Source organism: Schistocerca gregaria, chromosome 5, assembly GCF_023897955.1.
Source record: "Schistocerca gregaria isolate iqSchGreg1 chromosome 5, iqSchGreg1.2, whole genome shotgun sequence".
Lineage (NCBI taxonomy): Eukaryota > Metazoa > Arthropoda > Insecta > Orthoptera > Acrididae > Schistocerca > Schistocerca gregaria.
The window spans coordinates 238,501,635-238,525,843 of record NC_064924.1 but is presented as its reverse complement, the minus strand read 5'-3'; the positions used below and the strand labels follow the sequence as shown (position 1 = coordinate 238,525,843).

Here is a 24,209-nt window from a genome sequence, read left to right as displayed (position 1 = left end):
AGTGCCTTATTCTAGAAGAACATGTACTCTCTGGCATTCTTTTAAGACGTACACACCATGATAGGCGTTTGTTTTCAGTTGTTCTCGTAATGCCATTTCTTATTTTGTCTCCTCGTGTCACCTCGCAACTTTGCTCCAAAACTCTATTATGTTTGCCTATAATTTATTCTCATTGATTCTGGAAACTTCCCACAACTCAGCATGAATGCTTGATACTATAGTTTTGTATTTCCTCCCTAATGAATTTGTAACGCACTCTTATTCCAAATAATTAGAATAGCTGATTAATTGCCACCTTTGCCCTTTCCTAATCTGTGCTTTTATTTCCTCCTCGCTTCCACTCATGTCAGAAATGATTGCCCCAAAATCTGTATATGATCGACTACACATTAGATAGATCTATCCTGACAACCAAGCATTATAATGTTACCTTAAAACCGTCTTGATTGCAATTTTTTTTATTCATATGACCGGTTTCGGTTCATTCAGAACCATCTTCAGATCTGATATTTCAATTACAGGAGTAACCCGTCCAAATCCAGTGATATTCACATGCTACGTCACATGTGACGCTGGATTTGGACGGGTTACTCCTGTAATTGAAATATCAGATCTGAAGATGGTTCTGAATGAACCGAAACCGGTCATATGAATAAAAAAATTTGCAATCAAAACGGTTTTAAAGTAACATTATAAAATCACTGATTGCTGTTATCCCATAAGACATTATGTCTGTTTAAACCAAGCATTAGCTCCTGAAATTTATTTTCGTACCCCCTTGCTAATATTCTTCTTTAAGCTATCTTAACATGTAATATTCATCCCTCCTCGGAGAAAATGATCCTCAGCGAAATTTAGTAACAACAGGGTACCATTATTTATTCCAGACCCGATTTTCTTATTTATTTTTCCAGTTTTTCGGTGCTTCGTTAAAAAAGATGGTAGGCGCTAAGCAGAATATTGGTCTCATTCGCCTGCTAACTTTAAATTTGTGTGATATTGATTTCCCAAATTTAATTGAAAAAAGTGACTTGACGCTATCTACAGGCATAATAGAGACACTGCCAAAGACATCTGTGTAAAGCTTCACCGGATTCCCATTGTAGATTCCATGTCGCGCCCGATCGAACCTTACTTTCTGAATAGCCCTCGCATGACGGGAATAGGAATCGCCATGAATATGAAAGTAGGTCAGAGTTACCTTGAACAACTCATTCACAAGGTTAAAATCGTCAGAATCGACAGCAATCCAATGCCAACAACAATGAAGCACACATGCCGACGTCACAAGTAGAAAATGGAGATATTGTAAACTATATGAGGGGCCTGAATATGTAATTCAGCATGTAAAGACAGGCGAATTTCTAATAATCATGGGTGATTGGAATCCTGTAGCAGGGAAACTAACAGAAGACAGAGCTACGACAGAATATGGGCTCGGTACTAGGAATGAGAGAGGAGAAAGACTGGGTTATGTAGTAAATTTCAGCTAGTACTAGTGAATACACTGAGCATGAATTACAAGAGGAAGATGTATACTTGGTCTTGAGATGTGGCAACATTCCAGCTGGACCATAACACGGTCAGACAGACTCTCCGAAATCAGATATTCGATTATACCGTGTACTCAGGAGCAAATACAGACTCAGATGACACTCCAGTAATGATGAAGAGTTTAAAACAGTCGTCCAGAAATTCAGTGTAGAAAGAAGTGGGGTACTGAAGTAATGAGGAATGATGCACGTTTGAATTTCTCTAAGGCTGTAGATACTGCGTTAAAGAATACCACTGTAGGTAGTTCATGTGAAGAGAGACACATATAGGTTCAAGGAAGATAACTACGAAGAAACATTGGGTGTCGTAAGATATTCTCCAACTGATTGACGAAAGAGGTAGGTACAGAAATGTAAAAAAAAAAAATGCAGCATAAGTGTCATGTGTGACTTTGTACACAACAGTAAGTGGGCTACCGAGTGGTGCTCAGCTGCCGTTGTGGGGAAGCCGGACAGGAGCAGAAATAATTAACACATAAATTATCCCCATGAGTTTAGGATTTACTTCTATTTCGCCAGATGTACAATGACCCGTTACAATATTGCAGCAAGATGTAGTGTCCAGGTAATACGATACCAACAGGGATTAGGTTTTCTGAACTAAAGCAAGGACGATGATGTTGGAGCCGAGACTGGGCATCATTTGTGTAGCATCACATAGTGAAAAGGCTTCATGCGTGAGTGGGTTTGTGGCTGCCGCTGGCCATCCTACATCGCGGGGGCAGAGGATGCTCATGGTTTGGAGCCTCTGGAGGCGAAGCTCAGCGGGCGCACACTATTGAGTCTGCCAGATTCTGCGCTACTTCTGTCGACGTTTAACAGAAATCAACAATTCGGTTGACAACGTTATGACGCGTGTGGGGTGTCATATTCGTGATGCCACAATAAGTTACTCAAGAATCAAATACATAAGAAATGTAGAGGGAATCCAAGAAGAAATGGCTGTAGGAAAAAATTTGCATAAATCGAACGAGAAATAGTTGTCGAAAAGACCAGTTCACCTTTAGTGAAATTAAACGCCGCCAACATTAGAAATACAATGAGAACTTAAAGAGGCCTACAAAATAGCGTCACCCGCCGAATGTGAGAGATTTTGCCTCATGCCATGCAGCCCACATAAGATAACTGTCATGCGTTTTCTTCTTCACGAAAATTCTAGGAGGCACGCAAACAGGGGCAATGAAGATGCTCCTGCAGTTTTTTGAGTGGAAAATGTTTGACCACCTACAATACAGCCCGTAATTGGGACACTCTGAGTTTCATCTCTGCTCACATTAACCGCTGACTTTGAAGACAATGTTTTGTCACAGACAACGAGCTGTAGACCAGCGTAGAGAATTGGTGGAAAGCACATGTGACTGCCTTCTGTGACGAGGGCACTGGAAAGTTGGTCCAATACCACGACAAATGTGTAAGTCAGAGCTGCGAATATGTACAGAAGTAGCTGCAAGTTGCAGGTGACTGTTGTAAATAAAAGCATTTTTGCTTTTCACAGTGGTTTCCATTTCGCAACCGACCGGACCTTACTTTCCGAAAAGCCTTCGCAGTCTTTTCTACTACGGTTGATATTTATATTACTCTAAAGTCGTCTAACAAGATATCCGCCGGCCTGTGTGACCGAGCGGTTCTAGGCGCTTTAGTCTGGAACCGCGCGACCTCTACGGTCACAGGTACGAATCCTGCCTGGGGCATGGATGTGTGTCATGTCCTTAGGTTAGTTAGGTTTAAGTAGTTCTAAGTTCTAGAGGACTGATGACCTCAGATGTTAAGTCCCATAGTGCTTAGAGCCATTTGAAACATTTTTGAATTCTTTCTAGCATCATGCCTATCAACAGCTGCAGTTGCCCGGAATATAAAATACTTTGTGATTATACGTCTACATAACGGCTGCGTTTTTTTGTCAAATTAGTGAACGTGTACTAAGGTTTATTGTGCAACTGTATAAATATACAATTTTTTTTTCATTTTCCCTGTAGTTTTAGCCATAGAATTCATATCAAAATGCATACTATGCATACACTCATTATAAGTCTAATACACGTGTAATACAGACGGAAGTGAGTAATCTAGTGTTGAGACTAACATAATGAAGCTGAAATCGATTTACGCCTTGGTTTACACGAAGAGGGCACTCATAGCAATAAGAAGTCTACTATTTTCAAAATTAGGTCTTAATTTGAGAAATTAATTTCTCAGAATGTACGTCTGGGAACAGAGAATTTTATTGAAATTTGTAGAAAACCGTAAAGAATAAAACTGAAGCGTGCATTAAGTGGTACTACAGAGGATGTTTAAAGCTAAGTGGAGTGATAAAGAGTGAGGAGGTTCTCCGCAGGACGATATGGAAAACACGCACTTGAAGAAGGGATAGGGTGACAGGAGAACTGATAAGACGTCATGGAGTAGTTTTCAAGGCAGCAGTTGGTGCCGCAGAGACGAATAACTGTAGCGGAAGACAGTGATTGGGGCATGGGCAACAAATAACAGGGAATGTTGAGTGTAAGTGCTACTCCGTACTGGCTGGCAAAGGAGAAATAGTCGTGGAGATCTGGATGTAATTAGTCAGGGTACTGATGACGCAAAAAAAAATTGTATTCTCATACGTAAACATGCTGTTCAAACAGATATAAAATAATGAGCACCAGCTTTTCGAAAATGTCAGACTGGAATCGGTGGTAACGAAGATGACGTGTACATCTGTTCTGTTTTGCGGTTTTTTCCGAATGAAAATTCCCTTGAGGCAGAACAACATTCACACGCAGGGACTTTACTCTCTCTCCCTTCCTAGGAATTTTTAATACAATATATACCCACAGACTTTAACTAGTTTATGACCAAGGTAGAGTTGGAAGAAAAATACACATTTTTACTGTCTTTAGGTTTCTAGGCTTTAGTTTCTGAACTCGCCGGAGTTAGTGGGCTTAAGCTTATGAACTCGCCGCAATTAATGCAATGACTTACTCATCTGAAGATGGCGAAATACTGAGTCAAGATGACATTATGTTCCGGCTGCAGATCCGATATGAATATCATGTATGAACCAGTTACTAATATGCAGCGTAACTAGCTGGTAAATGTCAAGAACAAGTCATATTTTACTGAAACGCTCTGTAATTGTAAGGGAAGCGCCAAGCACCTTCTCACTTCCAAACATCATCGAGCTGCCATGAATCGCAATTTCTTGGTGCAATGAGAATTCTGAAATGTCGCTGTATTCACCACACAGGTCTGCACTCGTCATAGTAAAAAAATGGTTCAAATGGCTGTGAGCACTATGGGACTTAACATCTATGGTCATCAGTCCCCTAGAACTTAGAACTACTTAAACCTAACTAACCTAAGGACATCACACAACAGCCAGTCATCACGAGGCAGAGAATATCCCTGACCCCACCGGGAATCGAACCCGGGAACCCGAGCGCGGGAAGCGAGAATGCTACCGCACGACCCCTCGTCATAGTAACGTAATACTAATTCGCCTTCTAAATGCAGCTGCTTACAGTAGTCAACATTCGTGAAAATACAAACCTTAATGAGAAAAAATGGAATACCCTAAACAAATTGTTCGATATTTACAACTTATTTGTAAAAATGTAATCTTTAGTTTATTAATCTTGCAGGCGTTGTTATATTTAGACTCAGAAGGTTTAGAGGAAGTTGTACGAGGAACTCAAAATGCCTTAAGATTCGAAACATTGAGAAAGTTAAATCGGGGAAGAAACAATGTGTAATGTGATAGATCTCACAGAATAGACCAAATAAATTTATATTCTGTACGAATCTTTTCTTTACAGAGTTGTTACGTGTGGACTTCGGTCTTGACCACTTCTTACAACTTTGTTGAGAATACTGAAAATGGGAAACTCCATAAAATAGCGGCTGTTTTGGCCAAGTACAAATGTAATGGCAGAAATCGCCAAGCAGCCATACATTACTTTAAAATTAATAATGAGTAGAGTATTTCACGTAACGTTTCCACTAGAACTGAAAATTGTTAGTATTTATTGACTCTTCTGTATTATAGATAATCATTTAAATGAAGATCAGTTTCGCCGGCCACATTTTCATTTAAAGACAATTCCAACAGATCACACAAAGTTTCTATTCAACTCTTCGTTCTGAATAATTCAGTCAGTAAGTTCATTCTCCAGTATCTCACAAAATAGCTATGAGCATAACAGTAGCTTTTTAGAAAAGTAGACGAAATCAAGTGAGCTGAAATTAAACTTCCTCCTCTACAAACAACTTAATTTTTACTGGTAACTACAATGATGGCTTTCGCTTATAAACAACACATCTTAGATAGTTTATTTTCGTTTTCGCATTTGTTTATTCTTAGACAAAGTTAATTTTATTTATACATTGAAACACGAGCTTATTAGATAGTAATTCCCTCTCGAGCCAATTCTTGAGAAGATGATTCACTTGGTAGCCGTTAGGAGTCTCTTGCGTCGCATACGACATGCATTTTTCTACGGAGACAAGAGAAAACGAAGTGTTAGTACTTTTTTGTAATATGTTGTGATATTGGTTGAAAGAAACAAAATAATGCTGTTAGATATTCATTCAAACACATTCTCCAACACTCGTAACATAACCGAAATGACAATTAAATGAAACATAATTAATAAACACACATATTAATGAAAAGGTTAATGAAAACGTTTATGCTCCAATATATAGCCAAAACCTGCTTACTCCATTGATACTGGAGAGAATGTAGCTTTTAATCCGTCTTGATTGCAAAATTCTTATTCATATGACCGGTTTCGGTTCCTTTAGAACCATCATCAGATCTGATATTTCGGTTACAGGAGCAATCCGTCCAAATACAGCAACTTTCACATGCAATATGTGAAAGTTGCTGTATTTGGACGGGTTACCCTTGTAACTGAAATATCAGATCTGATGATGGTTCTAAAGGAACCGAAACCGGTCATATGGATAAACATTTTGCAATCAAGACGGATTAAAAGTTACATTGTAAAATCACTGATTGCGGCTATCCTATCAGACATTATGTCTGTTTTTGCAAAAAGATACTGGAGAGGTTCATGACAAGGAAACGGATGCCATGAACGCGTGGGGCATTACCTTCGGACCCTGGAAGTTCGTCCGTATAGTGGCCGGACATGTATCATGCGCCGGGCATTAAGAAGTTACGCTCCTGATGAAAGCAGCTCCATCCCAGATTCCGTACTTCAAGGTACTTCATTCGTGATCTTGTCTCGGCGATGCTCAAAGGTCAGAAGAAACAAGAAAAGTAAACTGAAAGAGCGTCGGTAAGGTAGACGCGCCGAGACGCCGACTCACTGCTTCTAGATGCTGGTAAAGAATTCATTCGATCGACTCGCGCGACCCTTTCGCCGGTGGCGGTCCGTACACGCCGCCGCCGCAGGGCCGTGGGACATTAACGGGATGAGGGCCACGCCCTACTGTATTTGCTATACAAATACGCAGACGCGCGCCTGTGGGAGGACCGTCAAAGGGCCGTGTCGCGACGGCTGCGGCGAGCGCAGGAGGAAAAGGGCGCGGGGCGGATCAGGCCGGCGGGGCGCTGTTTGCCGAAGAGTGGAGGACCGCAGCGCAGCGAGGGTCAACTCGAGTAGACCTGCCAACTCCGACGGGAAACCACCCGCCACCGCGGCCGGCTCACCTGCAGTATCGCCGAGACCGCAACGGGAAAAGGCGGACGACCTTTTACTTCATCTCTCTGCAAGGCCTGAGGCACCCAGTCGCTTTAATTGTGGGATAAAAGGCTCGTCAACGGCCGGCCGGAGTGGCCGAGCGGTTCTAGGCGCTACACTCTGGAACCGCGCAACGGCTACGGTTGCAGGTTCGAATCCTGTCTCGGCAATGGATGTGTGTGGTGTCCTTAGGTTAGTTAGATTTAAGTAGTTCTAAGTTCTAGGGGACTGATGACCTCAGAAGTTAAGTCCCATAGTGCTCACAGCCATTTGAAGACAATAAGTTTCATTTGGTAATAAAAACAAATCGAGTGTTAGATACGGAAAAATTGTTTATTGTGGAAAACCTACAAATGCTAAGCGGCGTCTCTACATACCTCTCCCCATTTTGTAGGCCCTTTTCATAGCGTACCCCAAGTCTGTCTGCGCTTTCCTCAGAGAACGTTTCCGCCCGTATTGTCAACCGTGTCGTAACATGTTCTTTGAGCTCGTCATCGTTGTTGAATTTTTGACCACCAAGGAACGTTTTCAGGTTGAAAAACAAATGGGAGGCGCCAGAACTGTACAGAAGGTGGTCAGCCTAACTCCAGCCAAATCCTGTAAGCGGTGCTGTTATTTCGCAGTGAGAAAAGGGCATTTCCATTAATCGAAATCCGTTTTTGAGCCGGCCAGGGTGGCGGAGCGGTTCTAGGCGCTACAGTCTGGAACAGCGCAACCGCTACGGTCGCAGGTTCGAATCCTGCCTCGGGCATGGGTGTGTGTGATGTCCTTAGGTTACTTAGGTTTAAGTAGTTCTAAGTTCTAGGAGACTGATGACGTCAGAAGTTAAGTCCCATAGTGCTCAGAGCCCTTTCAGAACCGTTTTTGAGCTTAATGAGATGCTTATTCTGTTTTCATGACGTAGATTCCTAAACATCTAACATTTGCATTTGTTCTTCCAGCTAGCAGTAAAAAATTCTGTGTCTATACCAAAAGACTGCGCACGTAACTTTCCCAGGGGGTCAATGTTTGCTACATGACTCTATTCCATTGCCTCCAGTCCAACGCCTCCATTCCATTTCACTGAATGTCGGTTTCATACCAAATTCCTATCTTGCTAACAAAAACGCTATCATCTTTGTTTTAACCTGTCAATAAGCCAAATGCACTTCCGAGCTGCTGCTTTTTTCTATTTCCCTGGGAGAGCCTTAGGCACCCAATCGTGCGCACAGATTTTGAAAATTCAGTTTCTCTGTAACAATCTGATGGTTCAAATATCTCTAAGCGCTACGGGACTTAAAATCTGAGGTCATCAGTCCCCTAGACTTAGAACTACTTAAACTTAACTAACTTAAGGACATCACACACATCCATACCCGAGGCAGGATTCGAACCTGCGACCGTAGCAGCCGCGTGGTTCCGGACTGAAGACCTAGAACCGGTCGGCCACAGCGGCTGGCCTTGATTAAGAAGTGACCTTGAAATTTGCAGACAGTTCTTAATTAAACTAATGGTTTTTTTCTGTTCTAGATCAGCTGCCAGAACCAGTTCTTCATTAACCAATCTGCCGTATTCATCAGACACTCTTGACTAGATAAATGCACCGACGTGCATTGTGGCAAAAAGAGAACCTTGTACGACCGAAAGTAGTTGCTGCTATCGAGGGAGCTAGGTTACACGCTGGAACTGTACTCCTTCGTAACAGTACGGAATAGATTTAAGCGAATTACGGCAAAAATTATGGCAACACAGATTAGAAACAATTAACAATAATTTATTAAGAAAAACTATACATTGCGTAACTTGAGTGTGAAGATAATGAGTGACAATATAGTTAAATGTACATTTGCCCTTGCACTGATCAGTCTTTGATCTTTGGCCTAGCCTTGAATCCGGGGGACAACGCTAACGTAATTAGAATGTCTAGTTGGGGTCTTCTTGCTGAGATCTAAAAAGTCATGATGAACGGTGCTGACACTGTGGAACTAACAGTCGATAGACTCTCTGAGTATAGCCATTCGTTCTCTTATACCCGAGTTTAACTGATGGATATCCACCTCGGAATTATCTGGGTGACAAAAGACCGAAGCATGACACGAAAGTGTAGCGTGCACCCTCTATAGCAAGGGCGACCAATCAGTCGATCGTGATAGACCGCTCGAACGCGGCTATTAGTGCAGACGATCGTGGCAAGGCAAAAAACCATGAAAGTCTAATATACCTAATAACAACAGTTATATGTAACAATACGTAGAACACACTGCGCAACGTAATCACCAACTGCTGTGCGCATAATGTAGTATCATTTTTGAGTCGTCGTTCCGTCATGTAGCTTTCGTTGTCGGCACGCGATGGAAATAGGCGGGAAGCGAGTGGGATGCAGGTGTGGGGCTGGTGTCAAACCATCAGTTCACGACAGGTACTACCGGAGTTACATCAACGACTACCGATGTAAATCACGATTAGTCTCTGCATCGCGCCTCATACGTTATGGAAACGTGGTTTAAGGGAAATGCTGAACGAACTTCAAATGAAGAAAGAAATGCTTCTGAAGATTCATCAAATAAAGTAAGATAAAATTTTCAGTATTATTTTACTCTGTGGATCAAGCGAATTACCCATCAACTAAGTCAAACGGGGTGATTTCGGACGGTTCAGGGATCTCCTCGGAATGCGAAAATATTTTGTTAACACCGACCTAGATAGGGAGGAACGATTGCCACGATAAAATAAGGGAAATCAGAGCTCGTACGGAAAGGTATAGGTGTTCATTCTTTCCGCGCGCTGTACGAGATTAAAAAAATAATAGAGAATTGTAAAGGTGCTTCGTGAACCCTCTGCCAGGCACTTAAATGTGATTTGCAGAGTATCCATGTAGATGTAGATTTCACCATAACTCTGGATTGCATTTTTTGTTACGATAGTACTGGGAATATGTATAACTAAATCATCTCACACAGCACACAATTTTGTAAAAACCTCCGTTATCTTATAACTTTAAGCGAAAATCTTGAGAAACTTGTACAGCAATTGTCACAATGCCGTAGGCTACTGATCTAGTTGACAACTGCAGCTATAATACTTCACAACCTGCCGCAACAATAGAAAATTTCAGCTTAGTAATATTCAAAAGTCGCTAACTTTTTGCCAACATTACGAGAATAAATGTAATGTACAATAATTGGTAGGATGTCTCTACTTTTATTATCAAATGAATAATATTACTGACATTTTAAATTTATTTGTGTAGTTTCTGGAAAAATGTGCTCCAAAGGAATCAAAATCTTTATCACTTTCACCTAGAATGGCAAATGGACTACTTATTTACTATGGTGAAAGAAAACTGTTGCTGCTTAATATGGAATAAATCCTTGTCATTACCAAAAAAGGGAATTTAGAGCGACATTTTAACACAATTCATAGTAAATATCAAAGAGACTTTCCTCCTAACAGTGAAATAAGAAAGTAAATTGCAGGCACTGAAATCGCAATTAAGTCCAAAACAACATGTTTTCTAGACCTATTGAGAAAAGTAAGCTTTCAACTGAAGCTTCTTCTATAGTAAGTGGCTGAATCGTACTAAAGTGCCAACCTTTTTCCGATGGAGAATACATCAAGGGAATTTTTGAAGAAGTGTCAGATTCGTTCTTCGAGAATTTCAAAAATGACAATGGAATTAGAAAAGTAATTCATGGTTTACAGCTGTGTCGAAATTTCGTGATACGTCATATCGAAACGATGAACGGAAACATAAACGAACAGAGATATAACCCGTAGCTGTGCTTTTTGCTACAACTCGACGAGTCAACGGATATCACTAATAAATCATAATTACTTATTTTTATTTGGATGGTCTTTGAAGATTTGTCGAAGAAAGAATTGCTAAGTACGATTTCCTTAAAAGGAAAAATTCGTGGCATTGATATATTCCCGGAATTCAAAGCATATATTACTAAGATTAAGCTACGTTTGTACAAACTCGTATCATTGACGACTGATGGGCTCCTGCAATGACAGATTTTCATAATAGTTTTACTGATCTTTGTCAGAAAGACGAAGGCTTTCCAGACTTCATTAGCTATCACTACATAATTCATCAACAAGTAATGGCTAGTAAGAGACTAAACACAAAACATGTAATGGATATTTGTTTCAAGATTCCATAAATGTAAAATCTCTCCAAAGGCGGCTCTTTAAGCCGCAATCAGATGAGAAGGAACCAGATTGGGCATTGCACACTCTCGTGAGGTGGCTGAGTCGAAGCAAGTTTTTTGCAATGATTTCGAGAGCGATTGGACGATATAATAAAATTTCTTGAAGAGGGTGAGGATCATCAGCATCTTCGTGATTTATACTGACATTTATAGTACATTTCACCGGAAAACTGAGCACATTAAATCTGGAATTATAAGACAAGAATAAAACAGTAGCAGAAATGATAAGTTCTACTGGAGCCTTCCTAAGTCAAACAGCGCCTGTGATAGTTGACATCGAGAAGAAAAAAAATTCAACAATTTGTAAACATCAAGGATCGTTTGGAAATACATCCTACCTACAATTTCATTCCTGACAAGTACACGGCATAAATTAAGCCAGAGGTATCAGATTTCGAAATTCGCTTTAGTGATTTAAAAAAAAAATTGAGAAGTTAGTGGAACTCATCAGTTATCCGTTTAGTAATCTCATTTATGATAGTGTTATGTATGAAATGTCTAGAAAATTTGCACATACATTTCAAATGAACCATATGATACAGCAAAACGAAATTATTACTCTGCGTTGCGATAAATTTCTAAAATCAAGGTCACTCTTTGGTCTATATTTCTGGGAACTGGTGTCCAAAGAGAAATATACAAATCTGAATACATGTGTTGAAGAACTGCATTCGTGTTTTGATTCAACATATTTATGTGAATCAGGATTTTCCTACTTAAAACAAACAAAACGTAAGTACCGTTCTGGCTTGACTGACGCTCATACAATGGATTCTCTAAGGCGGGCAATGTCCAACTACAAACCTGGCTTTGCTATTCTAGCAGAAGTTGCTCAGACGCAGTCGTCGCACTAATATGAATAAGTAGTTAGTAAGCGTAATTTTCAATTTTATGTTTTCCCTCTTAAGAAGCTTGTTAAGTGATAGATTGCACAGGGTCAGTAAACAATAGATCATGGGTATAATCAAGTTGGCCACCACTGCTCTGTTGTGTCTGGTCTGACCATGGCTCTGCTGCGACTCGCTAGAGGCTGATTTTTCCGTGCGATGCATTCTCTGTGGATGTCGTCCCCCCGATAGCTGAATAGTCAGCGTGACGGGCTGACGTCCTAAGGCGCCCGGGTTCGATTCCCGGATGGGTCGAGGATTTTCTCCGCTCAGGGTGTTGTGTTGTCTTCATCATCATTTCATCCCCATCCGGAGCGCAGGTCGTCCAATGTGGCGTCGAATGTAATAATACCTGCACCAAGGCTGCCGGACCTGCACCGTAAGGGCCTCCCAGACAATGACGCCAAACGCTCATTTCTGTGGATGTCTTTGATTCATCTGGAGGACAGAGCACAAACATGGACGCCCACCTCGTCCGTTGTTGTGCACTTGACCAAGTCCTTAATTGAACTCTCGGATCCATTTCTTTACCACTGAACTATTCATCGCATTTTCTCCCTAAACCTCGCCAATCTGTCAATCAATGTCGACTTAATTAGTCTTCCTTACACTCAGAAAGAGAAATATAGATCGACTGTCACAACTGGTGGTACGCTCGTTCGAATTCGCCACTCTAAACAAGCACGATACAACACAAACAACGCACAGAGAATTCCCAATGGTGTCATCTCCTCTTGCTTTACAAAACTAGCATGCTTGTGACAAAAAACAGTTATAAAGTTGGCCTCGAAAGACATACAAATGGAATTTGTGTATGGCTGCGTCACTCTGGCCATGGTGGCCGCAGGATATGTAAGCTGAGCCTAGGGCCCTCACTACCAACACAAAAATTTACAAAAAAGTCTTTGTTTAAAACTGTCATGGAGAACTCATATGGTAGTAAAAAACGTGGATGTAATTATTTTGAATCGGCTTGTTGGCTCATTCTTTCAGTAGACAGCTGACTTTAAGTAAGTCAGGATTCTCCCGTACTCCCTTGCGCCAAATTCCTAGTGGAGTCCTGTCAAACGTGTAGCACTTCAGTTGGCAGAACCTCCAATACTTTTTAAAGAATGGTTAACGGAATTCTCGCAGTAAGTTTCGAGGCGACTTAGATTTCGTAGAGAGCCGATTTGTTCCGTATCTTAAGTCATCCAAAGAGGCACCCTTTGATGTTTTTACTGTCCTAATGCGATAAGGGGTTACTGCGAGAAAGGTACGAGATGTCTTAAGATCGACAGTGACTAACTAACAGGTTACTGACACGAGATGTCATAGCAATGTCAAACGACCACCCTGAGAGTTTTTACAAGAAACTCTTTCTTCGCACAGTACTGAAAGTGATACTTTAAGGCAACTAATCACTATTTTACGCAATTAATAATAAACCTTAAACTGTGAGTTATAGTCTTCTAATTGAAAAATTAAGCTGCTAAATTTGCGGGTCGGTAATCACAAAATTTCTCTAGTTTGGCCTAGAGGTCTATAGGCTCTAAATGCGACAATTCCGATTAAGAAGAATAAGGCGATATTCGGCGAATAGACTGGCCCGCCCTTTCCCCTGAATTAAATCCCATCGTCCTCGAGAGTAGAACGCAATGGGGAGATGTACTGCATCAAGTCAGCATGCACCAAAGATCCTCCAGAAGTTTTCAATCGCGCTTGTGGAGGAATCCAACGTCCTACTACAAGAACTCTGTACCGACCTAGTGGCCGGCATGAGAATACGTTGCAGAGCAAGAACTGCCATGCGTGGTGATCTCACACACCTTATTAAGAACCATATCCGCCCCCGGTAGATGAGTGGTCAGCGCAACGAACTGTCAATCCTAAGGGCCCGGGTTCGATTCCCGGCTGGATTGGAGATTTTCTCCGCTGGGGACCGGTTGCTGTGTTGTCCTAATCATCGTCATTTCATACCCATCGACGCGCAAGTCGCCGAAGTGGCGTCAAATCGAAAGACTTGCACCAGGTGAGCTTTCTACCCGACGGGAAGCCCTAGTCATACGACATTTTTTTATTTATTAAGAACCATGGCCCGGCATTTTTAATGCTCAGGGGACCATCATACATCGCGGTGACTTCAGTATAATCATTGACTTTGAAAAAAGATATCACTCTGTCCATCTCATTGAGTATTCCTTTCAGTTCCCTTTTGTCCTATAATGTAGCATTTCTTTCTAAGTACGACCCAAGTTTCATCAAACTATGTTATTTGGCAGTAACACATCTTGCGTAAGTTACTAACGTCTTTAAATTTTGCACACTCCGTTGTAACTTGTGAAATATGTAAATTTAGTTACAACCCGACATTTTCATTCTTGAAACCGTAATCCCTTCCTGATACAATTCCTGATGACATCGTACAACATCTGCTGAAATGTATCAACCTGTGCAATGTGGAATTCACCACTAGATGTCACGAGAAGCGGACCCGCCAGTACAAAAAGAGGCAGGCAGTATTGTGCACTGAATAGAAGAGAAGGAACTCCAGCAGAATCGCTTGGTCAGGAGACTCCAGTGGCTTCGAACTCTGAACACAGACAAGTCACTGGATGTCACCTGAGTAGCAGATTCATCAGGGACATTTCCATCCTTCTGAAACAAGTTATTCATCATGGTCGCCTTTCTCCAGGGTACCTTTATGACACACCTTTGTTCCTTTTAAATCAAGTCCGCTGTAAGTGACGTTATTACGAAGTGGAAACACGAAAGAACAACCAGAGCTAAACCACCAGACAGACCTCACGTACTGGCTAAAAGGGACCGTCCAGCAGTGCGGACGCTGGTTATAAGAAATACCAGGAACTTAGCGGACGAATTAGGGGTGAATTCCAAAGTGCTGGTAGCAGTCCAGTGGGCTCAATGACTTTGCACATGGAGTTAAATATAATGAGTACAATGGTCGAACATCTCCTCATAAGCCACACATATATGTAATCCATACTAAGTGATACTTGATGTGTAAAGAATAACGCCACAGGTGATGAATGACGCTAACCTGTGGCAATTCCCTGGAATGGTTTGGGTTTTTCGAATGCCTGAGGAATAGTACTTGCCAACACATATAACGGCAACAGTGACGTGTGGAGAAGGTGGAGTTAGGTATGGACGCGTTTTTCGTGATTGTATTATACAGTACAGGAACAGTTCGGAAACGATGGCTGTTTGGTCAGCAAATCAATGGAATGTGTTTGGGACGAGTTAGAACGTCGATTTCGCTTCAGGCGCTAGCGTTCAACATGGCTACCTTCTCTGGTTTCGGCTCTGAGGAAAATTGGGCAGCCATTTCTCCATAGACATACAGACTCTTCATTGACAGCGTCCCCAGCAAAGCCTTCATACAGGCGAAGGGTGGACCCACCCCATGTTAATATGGATTAGTAGTTGCCCGGATACTTCTAATGAGGTAGTATACAAATATTGAAGAAAATTATTCAGACAACGCTAATTATTTTGATTATAATATACAGATTTCATGCCCTCACAATGCGTGGCGGATGCATCACGTTCTTCCGTGACGTAATGGGTTGTTGTTGTGGTCTTCAGTCCTGAGACTGGTTTGCTGCAGCTCTCCATGCTAATCAATCCTGTGCAAGCTTCTTCATCTCCCAGTACCTACTGCAGCGTACATCCTTCTGAATCTACTTAGTGTATTCATCTCTTGGTCTCCCTCTACGATTTTTCCCCTCCACGCTGCCCTCCAGTACTAAATTGGTGATCCCTTTATGTCTCAGAACATGTCCTACCAACCGATCCCTTCTTCTAGTCAAGTTGTGCCACCAACTCCTCTTCTCACCAATTCCATTCAATACCTCCTCATTAGTTATATGATCCACCCATATAATCTTCAGCATTCTTCTGTAGCACCACATTTCGAAAGCTTCTATTCTCTTCTCGTCCACGTTTAACTTTCATACATGGCTACACTCCATACAAATACTTTCAGAAACGACTTCCTGACACTTATCTCTATACTCGATGTTAACAAATTTCTCTTCTTCAGAAGCACTTTCATTGCCATTGCAGTCTACATTTTATATCCTCTCTACTTCGACCATCATCAGTTATTTTGCTCCCCAAATAGCAAAACTCCTTTACTACTTTAAGTGTCTCATTTCCTAATCTAATTCCCTCAGCAACACCCGACTTAATTTGACTATATTCCATTATCCTCGTTTTGCTTTTGTTGATGTTCATCTTATATCCTCCTTTCAAGACACAGTCCATTCCGTTCAACTGCTCTTCCAAGTCCTTTGCTGTCTCTGACAGAATTACAATGTCATCGGTGAACCTCAAATTTTTTATTTCCTCTCCATGGATTTTAATACCTACTCCGAATTTTTCTTTTGTTTCCTTCACTGCTTGCTCAATACACAGATTGAATAACATCGGGGAGAGGCTACGACCCTGTCTCATTCCCTTCCCAACCACTGCTTCCCTTTCATGTCCCTTTACTCTTATAACTGCCATCTGGTTTCTGTACAAACTGTAAATAGCCTTTCGCTTCCTGTATTTTACTCCTACCACCTTCTGAATTTGAAATAGATAATTCCAGTCAACATTGTCAAAAGTTTTCTCTAAGTCTACAAACCCTAGAAATGTAGGTTTGCCTTTCCTTAATCTATCTTCAAAGATAATTCGTTAGATCACTATTGCCTCACGTGTTTCAATATTTCTACGGAATCCAAACTGACCTACCCCGAGGTCGGCTTCTACCAGTTTTGCCATTCGTCTGTAAAGAATTCGCCTTAGTATTTTGCAGCAGTGACTTATTAAACTGCCTCGCGGGATTAGCCAAGCGGTCTGGTGCGCTACAGTCATGGACTGTGCTGCTGGTCCCGGCGGAGGTTCGAGTCCTCCCTCGGGCATGGGTTTGTGTGTTTGTCCTTACGATAATTTAGGGCAAGTAGTGTGTAAGCTTAAGGACTGATGACCTTAGCAGTTACGTCCCATAAGATTTGACACACATTTGAACGTATTAAACTGATAGTTCGGTAATTTTCAAATCTCTCAACACGTGCTTTCTTTGGGATTGGAGTTGTTACATTCTTCTAGAAGTCTGAGGGTATTTCGCCTGTCTCATACATCTTGCTCACCAGATGGTAGGGTTTTGGCAGGACTGGCTCTCCCAAAGCTGTCAGTAGTTCTAATGGAATGTTGTCTACTCCCGAGGCCTTGTTTCGACTCAGGTCTTTGAGTGCTTTGTCAAACTCTTCACGCAGTATCATATCTCCCATTTCATCTTCATCTACAGCCTCCTCCATTTCCATAATATTGTCCTCAAGTACATCGCCCTTGTATACAACCTCTATATACTCCTTCCACATTTCGGCTTTCCCTTCTTTGCTTAGAACTGGATTTCCATCTGAGCTCTTGATATTCGTACAAGTGGTTCTCTATTCTCCAAAGGACTCTTTAATTTTCCTGTAGGCAGTATCTAACTTATCTCTAGCGAGATAAGCCTCTACATCACTACATTTGTCCTCTAGCAAAAAAAGAATTTCAAATGTGTGTGAAATGTTGTGGGACTTAACTGCTAAGGTCATCAGTCCCTAAGCTTACACACTACTTAACCCAAATTATCGTAAGAACAAATACACACACCCATGCCCGAGGGAGGACTCCAACCTCCGCTGGGACCTGCCGGACAGTGCATGATTGCAGCGGCCTTAGACCGCTCGGCAAATCCCGCGCGGCTGTCTTCTAGCCATCCCTGCTTAGCCATTTTGCACTTTCTGTCAATCTCATTTTTGAAACGTTTGTATTCCCATTTGCCTGCTTTATTTACTGCATTTTTATATTTTCTCCTTTAATCAATTAAATTAGATATTTCTTCTGTTACCCAAGGATTTCTACTAGCCCTCGTCTTTTCACCTACTTGATCCCCTGCTGCCTTCACGACTTAATCCCTCAAAGCTACCCATTCTTCTTCTACTGTATTTCTTTCCCCCATTCCTGTCGATTTTTCCCTTATTCTCTCCATGAAACTCTGCACATCCTCTGGTTTAGTCAGTTTATCCAGGTCCCATCTTCTTAATTCCCGCCTTTCTGCAGTTTATTCAGTTTTAATCTATAGTTCGTAACCAATAGATTGTGGTCAGAGTCCACATCTGCCCCTGGAAATGTCTTACAATTTAAAACCTGGTTCCTAAATCTCTGTCTTACCAATATATAATCTATCTGATACCTTCTAGTATCTCCACGCTTCTTCCATGTATACAACCTTCTTTCATGATTCTTGAACCAAGAGTTAGCTATGATTAAGTTATGCTCTGTGCAAAATTCTACCAGGTGGCTTCCTCTTTCATTTCTTTCCCCAAATCAATATTCACCTACCACGTTTCCTTCTCTCTCTTTTCCTACTATCGAATTCCAGTCACCCGTGACTATTAAATTTTCGTCTTCCTTCACTATCTGAATAATTTCTTTTATCTCATCATACATTTCATCAATGGCCAACAAAAGTTTTATGCAGAGCATTATATAATAATATCTTGTATTTATATCGAGGGAGCAATAAATTTACTTTAGTCCTTCAGGCATTTAAAGATATCTTTAGCTAAACTTTTTCTGCTATTTCGAGAGAATTCATTTCGGTAGGATACGAAGACTCCTTAAAGACTTCTAATTGATCAAGTAGGTGACGCATCTAGTAATATGAGAGGAACTATAATGCTCATTGGCCAAAATTTGTCTCGACCGTCAGAGAGGAGCGCGTTTTAGAGACAGTAGATCCACCAAGTTATCGAGAAATCTAGAACTCGTTTTCATACAGGTAGGAAGTGTCTCGAGTTTCTCTGAAAAACTTCGTGAAGTGTTCTATCACATATCTCGGTGAGAAACTGTGTGACTGGCGTATATTATAAGACAGCACAGTGTGTATCAAGCATTTCTCCAAGTATTTCGATGCTGTTGACAGACGCTTGAAACAAAATTTTTATACTCTTCAAGAGTTGAGAAATGTAATTGTTGAAGCTGTCGATTCAGTAAACCGGTACCTGTTGATTCGTTTGTCGAATGTAATGGACTACCGCTTCGATGTTTCTCGAGCAACACATGGTGTTCATGTTCAGTGCATGGTATAGTGTCTATGCGAACTTAAAACTTTGAACCTTTCTCTAAACAATGACACTCGTAATACGTTTCTGTCTTTCATAGTTTGTCTGTAATGAAAAAAACTGAGATCTGTCCTTTCTTTTTGAATCACCCTGTACAGTACAACTGTTTGTGAAATTGCTCAATGCATTCAGCTAATGATCTTAGACATGTTGATAAAAGATATAACAGGTTAACATATTAGAGGGCCCATTAGGGACTCGCTCACGACTCACAGATGACTTCTTCCAACTATTAGTCGCCTAGCACCAGAAAATTATCGTTTCACGTCTTTTAATGCAGAACCAACACCTCATCCGAGGCTGTAATTCCGCGAAACTCGAGATATTTTAGCCTCGCGTACACAGCGGCAAGTGTATGGTCAGATGGCTAACTTCCAGTTCGTACTTTCCTTTCAGTTGGTGTGCTCCTTTCGTGCTTTCCACATTTTCGGTTGGCGCGCTTTCGCCATGCTAACAGAGAGCGGCTTCCCTCCTGGTTTTCCTATTCTATCATCACAATTTTATTTACCATATACGTTAGCCAGTAAACTAAACAATATTTTACAGTTACAATACAGATATAGAAAAGTCCATATTCAATACGAGATTACAAATTAATTTAAATATTAACGAATTATGCACAACATGTAGGTAAAAATCATTTATAAACAAGTGAAAATCATAAGTGTCGGTGTTACATGTCTGTCTTGTTCTGTTAAGAACGACGGGTTCAGTTTTGTCTAGGAGGTAGTGCTGAACCGAATTAGAACCGTTGCTGAAAAAATATGAACTCTTTGTGATGAAACTCCTAATGCTTCGGCGAAGCATATGGCGTTGTCTGTGAGCCGCCTGAATGACACTTTTATAGCTATTAACGTAGTACGTCTCACTTTGCAGGTGGAGAGCTACTGCACGACGTACAACCCGGACGTGTTCGTGGTGGTATACTCGGTAGTGGACCGCAAGACGCTCAAGGCAGCCGAGGACATCCTGCTGTTCCTGTGGAAGAACGACTACGTTGCGTCGCGTGGCGTCATCCTGGTGGGAAACAAGGCAGACCTGGAGAGGCGGCGGGAGGTGCCCATGGCTGGTGAGTCACTTGCCTCCCACTAGCTTACCCTCAGATCTCGGAAAGCAGGTTGGATACTTTGCACGTTCTGGAATTGTGAAACAGTCATCGACCTCAATGCCTCTCGAGGACTGCCTATCAGGGAGATCTGATCGTCCAGGGACAAGGTAAGTTATCTATTCTGATTTGTTGGTACACTTGGTTCTTTATTTTTGTAGGCTGTGTGGGATCATGAATTTATTGCGCCTGTATGCTTACATGGTTCCTGTAACCCGATTCACTACATGTTACACTGTTGGACCAAAACATTTTGTTCACTGCTCATTACGAGTTTGAATTTCACCTGAAGGCAATGCAGGCATGGGACATGATGAGTCTTTCTATCGAGAGTGATGGCTGCAGATGTGGAAATACACTGATATAAGCGACTCTGAAAAAGGACAGATTGCTATGGCCCATTACCAGATAATGAGCAACTCAGAAACGACGAAACTCTCATGCTACTGTACCTGCCACTGCCAAATGTAGATGTCGGAGTGCAGTGGAGGAATGTAGGACGTGGATAGAAACTCTCAGGATGTCCCTATGAAAACTCGGCTGTGATCTTCAAGTGTTTTGTTATTCCCAGCTACAGCGCTGCATTCCCCTCTGTCTGCATCTCTGGGACCCATGATGCCGAGGGCGCCACTTCACTGTGTGCAAAACAACTTAGTGTGGAAGGGCTAACTGAGCGACCCGTGGAACGTACTGCGGCATGCCGACTGTGTACAGCTGCCGAGTTTTGATGACTTCAGGATGCACTGGCAGACAACTCAGTGGCCTTTGTCCCTGTTGCCTCAGTGCCACTCGTCGGGAGCGGTAGGGCGGCCCGCTGCGTGCTTCTTCCCATCGTGGGTAAGATCGTGGGCCACAACAAGTACTTGCGATCTGACAGCCAAACCTGCTGCCCTCTTCTTGAGATGCTTCCGGCGTGTGTTAGAAGCCAACGAGACTGTCCGGGGTAGCGAGCTGTCGAGTGGCCCGCCGCTGGCTGGCTACAGACACTATGTTGGCCTCAGAGGGCCGAATTAGCAACCCACCAAGGACTGGAATGCAGCGCCCTATCTGCTAACCTGCTACTGTGTGTAGCCAGTGGTGTGACATGCCCCACCGTCCAGGAGAGCTTCCACACTTGAATCCCCCTCGTTAGAAAACCGGCACCTATTTATGCATGGCTGTGGGCCTCTGTTTTGCTAATGCGCCGCTCCGAGTCACATACTCGTAACCCTTCTGCCTGTATCTTGCGCCATGCAAACTTCTGCTTTTACTCTTTTCAACGGTTCGATGACCCTGCGGCCTCCATTCTGCTCCGCAACCGCTGGTCAGCATAACTTAATGTCAACAGGCCTGCACCTGGCTGTAACTTGTGCGCTCAGAAATATTGCACCGAATCTAACTTTCCTATCTTAAATGGTGATGCTGCTACACTACTATGATGAACATCTACGAAAGTGGTTGATGGAGGACGAAAGGCGATAGGGTGTTGCAAGTGCGCAACCTGTCACACAACATGGAAGTCGAACGGTTGCTCGCTTTGTAAAGCAACATAGACGGCGTTCTTTGGTAGATCTAACAACAGTGCTGATGCAAGCACAAGCTGTACACTATGTAAACATTACTATGGACTACCTTCCTCCCTTCATGTCTTCCCTCCCAGTGATTACATCTTCCAACAGGATAGCAAGGCCATAATCGTGATACACTGCATTGAAGAACATGGTAGTGAATTCACCGTTGATGTCATGGTCAACAAATTCGTCTAACCTCAACACTGCGGAACGCATCTGGGGTGTAATCGGGTAGCAGCTCCGTGGCCAGATACCATCAGACCGAAGTTAGGGCGACTTTGTGACCTATGGCAGTAATGCTTGGTCGGGTACCACTAGCGATCCTAATAAACATAGAACGTAAAGCAACGGTTTCCCCGGTATGACATATTACGATTGAGTATATATACACTCCTGGAAATTGAAATAAGAACACCGTGAATTCATTGTCCCAGGAAGGGGAAACTTTATTGACACATTCCTGGGGTCAGATACATCACATGATCACACTGACAGAACCACAGGCACATAGACACAAGCAACAGAGCATGCACAATGTCGGCACTAGTACAGTGTATATCCACCTTTCGCAGCAATGCAGGCTGCTATTCTCCCATGGAGACGATCGTAGAGATGCTGGATGTAGTCCTCTGGAACGGCTTGCCATGCCATTTCCACCTGGTGCCTCAGTTGGACCAGCGTTCGTGCTGGACGTGCAGACCGCGTGAGACGACGCTTCATCCAGTCCCAAACATGCTCAATGGGGGACAGATCCGGAGATCTTGCTGGCCAGGGTAGTTAACTTACACCTTCTAGAGCACGTTGGGTGGCACGGGATACATGCGGACTTGCATTGTCCTGTTGGAACAGCAAGTTCCCTTGCCGGTCTAGGAATGGTAGAACGATGGGTTCGATGACGGTTTGGATGTACCGTGCACTATTCAGTGTCCCCTCGACGATCACCAGAGATGTACGGCCAGTGTAGCAGATCGCTCCCCACACCATGATGCCGGGTGTTGGCCCTGTGTGCCTCGGTCGTGTGCAGTCCTGATTGTGGCGCTCACCTGCACGGCGCCAAACACGCATACGACCATCATTGGCACCAAGGCAGAAGCGACTCTCATCGCTGAAGACGACACGTCTCCATTCGTCCCTCCATTCACGCCTGTCGCGACACCACTGGAGGCGGCGTGAGCGGAAGACGGCCTAACGGTGTGCGGGACCATAGCCCAGCTTCATGGAGACAGTTGCGAATGGTCCTCGCCGATACCCCAGGAGCAACAGTGTCCCTAATTTGCTGGGAAGTGGCGGTGCGGTCCCCTACGGCACTGCGTAGGATCCTACGGTCTTGGCGTGCATCCGTGCGTCGCTGCGGTCCGGTCCCAGGTCGACGGGCACGTGCACCTTCCGCCGACCACTGGCGACAACATCGATGTACTGTGGAGACCTCACGCCCCACGTGTTGAGCAATTCGGCGGTACGTCCACCCGGCCTCCCGCATGCCCACTATACGCCCTCGCTCAAAGTCCGTCAACTGCACATACGGTTCACGTCCACGCTGTCGCGGCATGCTACCAGTGTTAAAGACTGCGATGGAGCTCCGTATGCCACGGCAAACTGGCTGACACTGACGGCGGCGGTGCACAAATGCTGCGCAGCTAGCGCCATTCGACGGCCAACACCGCGGTTCCTGGTGTGTCCGCTGTGCCGTGCGTGTGATCATTGCTTGTACAGCCCTCTCGCAGTGTCCGGAGCAAGTATGGTGGTCTGACACACCGGTGTCAATGTGTTCTTTTTTCCATTTCCAGGAGTGTAGTTTACACAAGATATTGGTTGCAAAATACTCGTGTGACACTCTTAGAACTCTGTTCCAGTGTATGTGGCACGTACAATATAGATCTAGTAGAGGATACTTGATGTATACTAAGAAGATTAGCGCCACCGGTTACACTTTGATTTAGCCAAGGGTGAGCGTCACTGAAATGTTGGAGAACCCGATCTGGCAGACGCTTTTAGATTGACCTCAACTACGCAGCAAAAGCTTACGTGATCTAGACTTTTTTTTCATTAAATGTTTACTGTGTTGTTGATATGC

The 24,209-nt window shown here is 42.9% G+C and overlaps 1 protein-coding gene across 1 annotated transcript in view; it reads left to right on the top strand.

The window, feature by feature from the left end:
* LOC126272910 (GTP-binding protein REM 1-like) overlaps positions 1-24,209 on the top strand; it is a 750,201-nt gene that overhangs the window by 532,341 nt on the left and 193,651 nt on the right. The window contains exon 4 of the mRNA XM_049976175.1: positions 20,357-20,549. Within this exon, the coding sequence (XP_049832132.1) occupies positions 20,357-20,549 (193 nt within the window). The remainder of the gene's footprint in view (positions 1-20,356; positions 20,550-24,209) is intronic.